Source organism: Corythoichthys intestinalis, chromosome 5 (assembly GCF_030265065.1).
Source record: "Corythoichthys intestinalis isolate RoL2023-P3 chromosome 5, ASM3026506v1, whole genome shotgun sequence".
Lineage (NCBI taxonomy): Eukaryota > Metazoa > Chordata > Actinopteri > Syngnathiformes > Syngnathidae > Corythoichthys > Corythoichthys intestinalis.
Genome location: NC_080399.1, coordinates 29,261,638 through 29,273,656, shown reverse-complemented (window position 1 = coordinate 29,273,656; position 12,019 = coordinate 29,261,638). Strand labels below are relative to the sequence as shown.

The 12,019-nt window shown below is 37.0% G+C and overlaps 1 protein-coding gene across 5 annotated transcripts in view; it reads right to left on the bottom strand.

Moving 5' to 3' along the window:
* The window catches only part of lrriq1 (leucine-rich repeats and IQ motif containing 1), an 86,592-nt gene that overhangs the window by 52,427 nt on the left and 22,146 nt on the right, over nucleotides 1–12,019 (bottom strand). For all 5 annotated transcript variants that reach the window (XR_009063293.1, XR_009063294.1, XM_057837292.1 and 2 more), the window contains exons 10-13: nucleotides 11,428–11,621; nucleotides 10,323–10,453; nucleotides 8,994–9,067; nucleotides 8,323–8,416 (exon numbers count right to left, since the gene is read on the bottom strand). Coding sequence is in view for 3 of the 5 variants with exons in the window: in XM_057837292.1 (XP_057693275.1) it covers nucleotides 8,323–8,416; nucleotides 8,994–9,067; nucleotides 10,323–10,453; nucleotides 11,428–11,621 (493 nt within the window). In the remaining 2 variants the exon portion in view is untranslated. The remainder of the gene's footprint in view (nucleotides 1–8,322; nucleotides 8,417–8,993; nucleotides 9,068–10,322; nucleotides 10,454–11,427; nucleotides 11,622–12,019) is intronic.

Below are 12,019 nucleotides of genomic sequence, written 5' to 3'. Positions count from 1 at the left end.
GGTAACATGCTTCTCAGCACAGAATTGTTAAAACAACACATAGACTTTTGTGCACTGCTATATATCATCTGCATTCCCCTCTTACTAAATTTCAAGAAGCGAGGACTTTCCTTCATAAAGCCTCCTTTTAAGATGGGAGCTAAATTTATCGGATCAGTGTTACCTTCTACAGTGATAAGGTTCTTAATACTCGCCACTGTTTTCACTGGATCTGGATGAAAGGCAGCCAAGTGAAAATACAAAGTGTAAATTCTACTTTTAGGCACCTGAAGGGGTCAAACTAAGTTGAATGAAGCGTGGGGGGACAGTCTTTTCCATATCCCATTTTGAAGCAGTCATATGAAATAAAATTTACTGTACTTTTTATCTGTTTTTAGAGTCTAACGAAGAAAAAAACTAATGGGCACATCCATGACTATTTTAATATAAATTTAAACACTGAATAAATTATGATTAGAGCCATGTTTTATAAATAGTTTTACAGTATACTGTATATAAAAAAGCAACACATTGCAAAATGTAAGACTCATGATGTAACTCACATAAAAATACCCATTTCTGAGTAAATTGTATTTGTAATTAGGGCTGCAGCTATCGAATATTTTAGTAATCGAGTATTCTACTGAAAATTCCATCGGTTAATCGAGTAATCGGATAAAACAGACTTTTTTTTTTTTTTTTTTAGGTAAAGAGCAATTATGAATATACATAAGAAAACAAGATATTTCATCTACTATTGAACCATTTTAGACAATCAGTGTCTTCATTTTACAGTGCCCTACATAATTATTGGCACCCCTGGTTAAGATGTGTTTTTCAGCTTCTAATAATGTTTTTTTTTTATTCAAATAATATGGGACCTTAATGGAAAAAAAAGAAAAAAATCAAACCTTCAATACAAGTGCATTTATTCAGTGGGGGAAAAAATCCCACCTACAGAAAAAATTATTTGACATCAAATAATGTGTGTCACAATTATTAGCACCCCTGGTGTTAATACTTTGTACAACCCCCTTTTGCCAACAAAACAAGGTCTGGGGACTGAGATGGCCATTGGGAGGAGCTTGATTTTGTGTCTGGTGAACCATTTCTGTGTTGATTTGGCCATATGTTTAGGGTCATTGTCTTGCTGAAAGACCCAGTGACGACCCATCTTCAGCTTTCGGGCAGAGGGCAACAGATTTTGGTTTAAAATGTTCTGGTATTTCAAAGCATTCATGATGACATGCACCCTAACAAGGTTCCCAGGGCCTTTGTAAGCGAAACAGCCCCACAGCATCACTGACCCACCCCCATACTTCACAGTGGGTATGAGGTGCTTTTCAGCATGCGCATCTTTCGTGGCACGCCAGACCCACTTAGAGTGTTTGTTGCCAAAAAGCTCAATCTTGGTCTCATCTGACCAAAGCACACAGTCCCAGGCTTCAACTGGGAGCCTGGGACCCAGGATCCCAGGCTTCAACTGGGACCGTGATAGATGCACATTGTTGCCAACAATTGCATCTCAGATGTGACTAGGAAAAAAAACGACAAATTCACTGCTTTCATTCAATAAATTTAATATCTTAGAAAAGAAATTCTTATTTCTTACCTCACTTAAAAGTTTTTCCCACCTGTTTCAATTGAATTTCCATTTCTGTCAAGATATTTTTAAGTTCTAGTTAAGTTTTAAGTTGAAGTCTAAATTGTAAGTCCTGATAGGATTTTGAGTTTTGCAGTGTTCAAAAATAAATGTATGATACTTGCTGTATTGGAGCACATTAGGCACCAGTGCTACTTGCTGTTTTATCCATCAATGACTACCGAGCTAAAAATGAGAGTTAGCTTTATTATGTTTTTATTTTACACCCTCATCACTCTGTAGCTCTGTGTTTTTACAGATTAAATAAAGCCCGTATGAAAGACACGTTAGCCACGCATCGACAGTAGTCATAATTAATAGAAATCTGGCGTACCACAGGGATAACGTTACGTTAGCAAGGTACAGTAACGTTAATCCTATTTATTAGAGCTACGTTAGCTTAATTTTACCTTGTCCCGAGTATCGCCCCTCCGCTTTCGGAGTAAACGGGGTGCCTTCGGTGGAGGGGGACTAGGCGGACGGGTCACGCGGTGGCGCCCGGCCCAGGTTTCGGGGGCGGTCATTAGTTGTGGGGTCCAGCCGGAGGTGCGGAAGCGCCAGCGGGGCCGCGGGTAGCCAGGGCCGGGCATGGGTACTGTTATGCAAGCACTGTCTTACAGTCAATACATGAAACAGTGTTCGCCTTGGTCTCCATCTTGAAATGCTCCCAAACTTTTGACGTTTTGTGCTTTTACTTGGTGCCTTACTCTTCGCTTTCGTCGGCTTCTTAGTCGTTACCTCTATATTCATGCGTGGTTGAAATCAAATGTATCCACTGCCTCTCTATTCCTCCTGCACGCATGTGACGTCAGCGCGTTATGCCGCATCAAAAGTAGTCTGGGCAGAACATCATGCTTAGAACTGGCAAAATTAAACGATTCTTCGAGACGGAGAAAATTCCTCGATCAATTTTTAAAATCAAGTTACTCGAATTATTCGAGTAATCGTCTCAGCTCTATTTGTGATTGTAAAAAATTAATCAATTTTCCTGCTATTTTATAAAATGTGACAATGCTGTCAGGGATCCAGTCTAAATTTCTCAAAATTGGATGTCACCATTCATGTTATTTAAACAACATTCCCTCTACAGCAAGTTTCCCTTCCCATGTCTAGCAAGAACTTCAAGCGAAGCTAGACGTGAGGGATTCAAAAATAATCGCAACATATGATCTATTCAGCAATCATTTTTGGAGCTTCCGTACGAACTGAGTTCACTTATAGCCAGCCACATGATGGAGTCTTACCATATCATTTGACAAAACATTTAACTGGATTTTCATGCAACTTTGAATTCTAGAACACAGTGAGAATTGTTGCTGGTCTCTCCCAGATCAGTTTTGTGTGTTGTCTCAAGTTAAATGCAATGTTTTGCAACATGGCCACACACTGTACGTACAAACAGTAGCCAAGCATAGTTAAATCAAACAAAAATATGCGGTGTGTGGCTTGAAAATTATTGAAGCTACCAATTCGTTTTCTGTAACCCAGTAATGTCAGTTTGCCTCTCCCACTAACAATTCTTATTATATAACTTTAAATTTGAAATTCATTTTGTACTCTTGTTGCTCCCACAAATGTTCCCTGGTGGAAAACATCACATTTTAAAGCCCTCAAACCGAGCAGTTGCCAACAATGTGCAAAATCTCTTAGTGTGACTGAGAATGCAATTTAGCACAAAATGTTTGAGATAGTAGTCAAAGATTGCAATCTTTGTAAATCATGTACCACACAGCAACCAGCAGTGCTCGCAATCTGTGTAAACAAGACATTTAGCATCCATCATAGTAAAACAGGCCTACAGTTGATCACTTGACAACACTGAAGCTTACAATGACTCAATCGTCGTTTGCAACAAACTGCATCTCCAACATGACAAAAGACATTATTTCAAATATTGTGGTACAAGTCATGTTAGTTATGTTGAAATGCCAGGGAGGTTTTATTTATCCACTTGTTTTAGAGAACTGTTTTAAAGTGGTGGAAAACTTCACAACATGTGTTCTTAAACACATCAAGGGGTTACCATCTTAAAACAAAATCATCCCGCTTGTGTTTGGCTCCTCAAATTTTGCTCCATGAGACAAAAATTCTAAACACAATTATCACAAAGCCAAGCATTAATGGCTTTTTTGGCAGGAAGTTCATTTTTGTTTTGGACCTGTTGTCATTACAGAATGGTCGTTTTGGTCACAGACACACGCCCATAGAAGGGTTCTGTGCATATTTATTGTATAAACTCATGGAAATGTGATTGTGATTTCTGTGCAAATAGCATGCAAAATGCTGAAGTGGTGATGCTGAAATGACATGGTCTGTATCTATTTCGCTTAACCTCACTATGGTCATCAGCCTATGCCCTCTGACTAGATGAAATGAAATGTGGAAGAAGAAGGATAATGTGTAATGTCTCTTTATGCACCAACTATTGAAAGTTGAAAAAGTCTTCTCAAACTGTCCAGTGTGAGCTGATGTTGGAATGGTTTTAGTCTGCTGTGAAATGTGCGAAGAGTGATATGTAAATTTTCAGTGTTAATTTGAGTATTTTAATTAAATGCAGTGGTACCTTTACTTGCGAACGTCTCTACAAACGTAATTATCAGGTTACGACATGCCTAAATGGGAACATATTGCCTCTTATTAAGAAAGAAATTACAGGTTACGAGAGGCAAAAATACTATGCAATACTATGCCATTAAAAGATACGGCGGAAAACACTCAGGTGACTTGAGGTTCGGCTCTGAGACCCTCAATTTGGCCAACTCTCTAAATTGTCCGAAATGCATGTGTGATACATCATTGGAAAGCTTAAAATCTCAATTTTCCGGGGGAAGAAAAATTTTGAACAGGAAGGCATTTAAAAAAAAAAAAACAAATGTACAACCCTAATTGGAGGTGAGAACACGCGAGAGCAGAATTAAAGACGCCACGATTTTAACGAGATATTATCGCGTACTTACCTTGTTTCGATCCAAAAACTCCATGTAGCAAGTATCACTGAGTGTCAAGACACAATTGTGAATGGCCACAGCCAGATTGTTTTTTCATTTTATGGGTGAAACATGGTGATATAACAAGGGTCGCAATGCAGAAATCGCAGACAACAAGGAGTGGTTTAGATTTTCTTTTTCATATAGTTACCCTTTTAAATGTTAGTTTTCTTTTTTTTTTTTTTATGTTTGGATCGATTATTTATCATCTAACATATCGGGGAAAATGCAACAGTAACAAATAAAATACAATTAAGCTATCGTTATGAGGCAGATATCCATGACTTTTTTACAGATGCCAATTTTTTCATTGTGACGTAATTCGTTTAAAAGTTTAAAATATGTGAGTAAATAATTTTTTTAAGTCGCTTTTTAAACAAAATATTAGACATCAATTAATGATTCTAAGCTAAAAATGACAGACATTTTGAATGACAAATATAATTACTCACCTTCTTTTTATGAATAGGTTGAAACAAAAGCGGTTGCACGACGTCTGTAAACTGGGGTTTTCAGGGTAAAACGGACAAATTAAAAATAGTTCGGAGGCTTAGTGCGCCATGAATCTGCTTTGGCAGCATATAGACATATTTTTCTATCAAGCACAACAGTTCTTTTGGCTTAAAATACAACAGTTTATTTTAAAGAGGGGTGAAAGAGCAGAAACTGCTTTTTCAGTCTTGTCTGTGTTTTCCGCCATACGTATGTACTTCCTGCTTTTCAATATCGCGCCATAAAGATCATGCTGCCCTATAGGTCATAATCTTTCTGATCATGCTATAGTAATGGGATTCTGCTCTCCTATTGGCCTATTGTTGATGACGTTTCAATTTGAGTGTCGCAGTATGATGACGTGCAAAGGCGCGACTGTGTTATTATTGAGGGTCGACGACTGAGCCAAAAGAGAAGAAGTCTCGCGTTTTTGTCTCGTTTTTTTTTTTTTTTTTTTTTTTAAGCCCATACACGGTTCACTACATTAGTAGCACATTAGAGCACAGGTCACCTCACGTTTTTGTGTCATGAAGAGTGGGATAAGAGTTAGGTACAAACGATCTCGTGAAAGAGGACACTGCCTTACTCGAAATGTAAGATTTTTTTTTTCCTTTGCATTATGTTTTATTATCAACTTAATTACAGATATTAACAGTTGGGTTAGGTATATGGAATGATTCAAAAGTGTTTGTCTGTTGTTTTATTCCGGTTTTACCCCAATTATAGCATTTAACATGGCATTTCAGAAGTGCTTGGAACAGATTAGAGCATTTACATGGAAAACACGTCTTACGTAATTTTCGGGTTACGAGACTACTTCCAGGAAGAAGAAGTACCAGTGTACCGGGAACTTGGAGAGTGAGGAAAATAGTTTAGTAGATATCCTGAAAATGTTGATCATTTTGAAGTTGGACTGGTGTGAATTGATTGACAATATGAGAAGCACTAAAAATGGTTTCAATAACAAAATTTTAAATTGAACATTTTTAGGTTCGAATGGTTTAAATCAGTGTTATTCAACCTTTTCTGAGTCGCGGCACGTTTTTACATTGGAAAAAATCTCGCGGAACACCACAAACCAAAAATGTTCCAAAATTACTTTCTGTACAGTATCTTTGATTGTAAAAACATTAGGGCTGTCAAATTTATCGCGTTAACGGGCGGTCATTAATTTTTTAAATTAATCACGTCAAAATATTTGGACGGAATGACCCGTTCATGCTTTGCCGCAAACAGTTTCCAATGACGCCGTTTTAGCACATTCAGACCAAAAAGGCAGAGAAATGCAAGTGGACACAGGCGTTCATTGAACCGCGCATTTTTTTGGCTTAAGCAGTCACTACTAACAGTCATGGTTGCCCAACTTCCCATCATGCATTTGGGCGGAGCAGGAGACGATCTTTTTCTTAACACGCTTAATTGAACACAACACAGACCATATTGTATACCATTTGCAGCCACTACTGACAGTCATGGTTGACCAACTTCCCATCATGCAATGGGGCGGAGCAGGAAACTATCTTTTTCTTAACACGCCTAACTGAACACAACGCAGAACATACTGTATACCATTTGCAGCCACCACTGACAGTCATGGTTGCCCAACTTCCCATCATACATTTGGGCCCAACAGTTAAGTAGTACAGTATCATTTAGTGAAAGCACAACAAAAATAATATTCCTATCTCTCATAAAAATAATGTTCACAAAAAGAAAACCGCTCGATGCAAAGAGAACTGGCATTCCCAATCAAATAGCTATGCAAAATACACATAAATGTTAATAATGTTAATGCCATCTTTTGGGTTTATTGTTATAATAAACAAATACAGTAATTATGTACTGTATTTTGAATGTTTATGTCTGTCTTGTGTCTTATCTTTTCATTCCAACAATAATTTAGAGAAAAATATGGCATATTTTAGAGATGGTTTGAATTGCGATTAATTACGATTAATTGATTTTTAAGCTGTGATTAACTCGATTAAAATTTTTAATCGTTTGACAGCCCTAAAAATAATTTCTCAGTAATTATACTTAATCAGTGTGAAACTTAAGCCTGTTTAGATGAATACAAAGCCGATATCCTGGCAGGAACCTTCTTCATCAGCTCTTAGTGTCTGTTTTTATTTTTTAGTAGTTAGGCTTGAAAAGCTAAGAATTATCAGACAGGAACACTGTAGCAATGTCTTTAATGGCATTAGGGCCGAGCATCACGCTGACAATAGCTTTGCAGATAGATAGTATTTATGTCCCTGCCACAAGGTGGGACTTTTTGGACTTAGCAACAAGCTAACTGTCTTTATTGGGCTTTCTCATTTACCTTTGTAGTTTTTCTCAAAAAAGTTGCCTTTTTCTCTGTGTTTTCACAGAGGCGAACAAAATAGTCCGTAGTTTGAAGCGACGGGTATTTCGTTTGGAGATGATGTTTAAGCTTGCTTGGCACCATGGAGCTGTTCAAGAACTGCTCGGCTTTCCACCCATCAGCCACACACAGGGGGAGGATTGACGGTCGTCACATACAGAGAAAACAGAAAGGACACTTTCGTGTACATCGACACTTGACGCGTCATCTAATCAAATGATGTACAGTAGACGTGCTGGGTTCCACATTGTCACGGACAGCAGGGTGACTGATGGCTAGAAATCTGAGTAGTTTTTGAACGCAACACGAGCAATACCTCGCTCATCTGCACACAACCGAGAACTTTCGGCCTATTCCTTCCTTCCTACTGCAATTCCGCCTGACAAAGTTGAAAAAAAAAAAAAAATGCTATTTTGGATAATTTCTCGCGGCACACCTGACAATATCTCACAGCACACCGGTTGAACAAGATTGGTTTAAATGATAATTAACAAAGAGGAATACAGAAAGATGAATTAATTTAGGAACTTGTCCTCTGCATTTTTTTTATTATTATTATGTGTGCTATGAATGTCTGCGTACAGTGAAACGACGACAGCACTAAATAATGGAACGTATTCGGAAATTAAGGAATATTGAGGTTATATGAGACAATGGAATGCTTCAGGATATAGAGAAAGTCACTGCATTTACCACAAAACATCAGTAGCAACGAAATTAAACTTCAAGTTGGAATGTCGCTTGATACTTTATTGATCCCACAGGAAAATTCTGAAAAATGTAGGGAATGTGTTGCTCTGACAAATCACACTGATGGGCTGGAAGTGATATTTCATTGTGCGTCTTTTTCATCTCACCTCCTGCTGCTCTCCTTCTGCAAAGGATTCCCCGCGATGTGTACCTCCTTCAGGGAACAACATCCTTCCAGACTCTGGCATATGTTCTTCACGTCTAGGAGAACATTTCTGCTAGTTAGCCAGTTGTTTTGAACTGAGTAAATCCCAGACAGAAGCGCGACAAAAGGGTATGCAAACAAAAATAAATCCTGATGTTAAACTACCATAACAAATAGATCTGAGAGCAAATGATGAAGCCTGACAATGAGGAAAGAGGCCAAGGTTATTTAGGAGCAAGATGGCTACGTTAACTAGCATAGACAACTAATATAATTAAGCCCCACCATGTGCAAGTTGGTCTGTCGATGGAATAGGTAAGCACATCTCTCATATTAAATTTAAATCTGCATAGGAAACCGGTTAAATGATTAATTGTCATTAATGACAAACTACAAAATGCAGCAGGTAAGACCTTTCATTCAGCTATTCACATATACACAAACATGCCAACACTGTATAGTTGACAAGAACAAAAAAACAATGCGCAGAGGTGTTTTGAGACACGGGTTTAAATTGTTCCTCAACCAAAGTCCTAAATTAATAACCAATTTCTTAAATCCTCTTTCCCAAATGAAACCGTTAGAAATTTCACTTTTGTCACACATTCTCAGGCAATGCACATTTTCAATTACCTGACAGACAGTTGAAGCGCAGGTCCAGGTTAGCAAGAGATATGAGAACAGCCATGTTAGGCAGGTGTGTGAGCCTTGAATACACAAAGAAACACTTTATTAACACTGCACATGCGCACATAAAACTTGACAATCTTATGTCACTGGAGGACAGTTTATTTTGTACACAATCTAAAAAGACCCAATGCAAACTCTTGTCTTCACTTTTGATTGACATTGTCAATCAAGAGGTAATCATTCACATGGCTTGTTATTGTACTTGTAGTTTTATGCCTACTGCATCAAATAGAGAGCTGTTCTTGATATTTTAGTAATCTGACAGCTACAAGTTTATTGTGGGTATTTTCAACAAAATATACTCTATTAAAATACACATTCACTAATTTTCAAGCTTTTCAGCAAATAAAAAGGTGACATAAAAACAGTGTCTAAGTAAAATGTAAACATGTAGTCAACCAAAGATCCAATGAAGTTGGGAAACACTGTGAAATGTATTTATTCATTCATTCATCTTCTGAAGCACTTATCCTCATAAGGATCACGGGGGTGCTGGAGCCTATCCCAGCTAACAATGGGCAGGAGGCAGGCACCCTGAAATTGTTACCAGCCAGTCGCAGAGCACATAGAGACAACATTCACATATACACTCACACCTACCGACAATTTGGAGTGTTCAATATGGGATATGGGAGGAAACCGGAGTACCCGGAAAACCCATGCACATACGAGGACAACATCTAAACTCCACACATGGAGACTGGAGCTGGGATTAAACAATGTCAGTACTGTGAGATGGACGTGCTAACCACTCTTCCACTGGGTCATGTGAAATTTAAACAATTAAAACAAAAACAAAATAATGATGTTAAAATCCCCTTCATAATATACTCAATTTAATACACTACAAATACCATACATATTAATGTCCGATATCAATTCCTATTCCTATTGTATTTTGTGTTGTTGTTTTTTTGTTTTGTTTTTTGCAAATATTCAATCATTTTAAATGTAAATCCCTGTTCTTTTTTTTGTTTGCTTGTTTGTTATTTTCCCAACTTGGGGTTTGTACATTCCTTCACTTGATTGAAATGAAATTTTTAAAACCTATCTGTAGGTGGTCGTCACTTAAAAAAAAAAAAAAAAAAAAAAAAGGAAAACAGCATATTAATTAATACATCAAAATTGTAAAGACATTTTGCATCAGCACTCATTTGACTGCATACTTTACACTGCAGCATCTAAGTCGGTGCTACTGAGTATGTGTATATATATCTACTATATGCGTATACTATATTACTGAATATTATTCTTCATTATTGTTTAGTTTACCTGTTGTGAGCCAGTGTGAGCATGTGCAAGTGGGGCAGCCACGAAGTAGCGATGAGATGCCGCAGTGAGGCTAGGCTGTTGTCATCCAGGCGCAGCTCCCCGAGGAGGACATGATCGTGCAGAGCTGGCGGCTGATTGAGTGGAGGAACACAGCCTAGTTGTCACTTAACGACAGGACCGTTCAGGGGGTTAGAACAACGTTAGCCTGCTGATGGTAAGTGGGGTCCATCCATCAATGTCAGATGGTGCAATCACCCAGAAGAGGACAATTTAATCAAGAATTTAAACGATTAATGGCTTCTTGTGTCTTTTAAATTGCTTAGATTGTCACTATTTCCCATAATTGCATTAACAGTTTTATACACACTCATTATATATACTTTTGTACACAATATATATTATTTTCTTCATTTTTGCATCTTGGTAAGATAACCTTCTGATTTACTGACCTGACAGATTCATCCCTCTATAAATTATCTTTTGAAAATGTCTCAAAATTATACATTAATGTTGACTTTTTAACAAATGAATTTAATTTCAAGTGGTAATTTTAACAAAATCACTATAAAAAATCTTTTTATAATACTTTTTAGACACTAATTTTATTTTTAATCACAGAAAATGACATTTTTTAAGTGTTGGGGGAGGGGGGTTTATTGGATATTTGGTCTTTTATTTTTTGATATACGTAAATAAACTTTGAAAAGTATAATTTAAAAATGATTGCAAAACAAAAGTTTTAATATCGTTTTTTTCCTTTATATTTTCTAATTTTGCTCATTAAGAAATGTTCGTCATTGACTTTTCTACATACATATACATACATTTCATTTTTCCAGTTCAGTTTTAAATCATAATTAAATTCAGTTTTGTTTTAAGTATTTCCAAATCATGTTTTTTCAATGTATTAAAAAAATATGTTATTATTATTATATTTATTCATATAAATAATTTCAATAATGATATTGAAAATTATTATCCTTTTAATTTTCAATATATTTTCTATACCTAAGACTGCAGTGACCTAAGAGTTTTAAAAAGTTTCAGATATTCTAATTCTGTCATACATAATATATTCTAATATCAAAACATTTGCAGCGAAAACCTCAGTGAGGCTGTTGCTGGTCAGGTCCAGCGTTCGGAGAAGAACGTTACTCTCCAGACCCTCCGCGCTGACCAAATGGTTGTGGGAACAGTTGAGGTGCAGCAGGCTGCAGACGTCCCTCAACCCTTTGGTGCTGACAAGCTGATTGTGGTCTAGACACAAGCGCTGGAGTTTCCTCAAAGAGCTCAGTCCAGCTGAGGATGAAAGATATACATACTGACAATTACGATTATAGCTGCGCAAATGGTCCGATATCTGCCCGCAAGCTTTACAAAAGAACAAGTAGCGCCATCTGTTGGACAAATGTAAAATATGATAAAATAAGTATTGAAAGCCAGTCAATTATTAATTAAAAAACTAAATGTCGCAGAATGTAAAATAATATTTTTGAATAGTTTTCAGATGAGGGTCTTTTTTTTTTTTCATTCTTAGATTTTGAAATTTACGCGAGACTGTCTTTAAATATAAACAAGGTATGTGCAAGTACAGTGCCTTGCAAAAGTATTCGGCCCCCTTGAATCTTGCAACCTTTCGCCACATTTCAGGCTTCAAACATAAAGATATGAAATTTAATTTTTTTGTCAAGAATCAA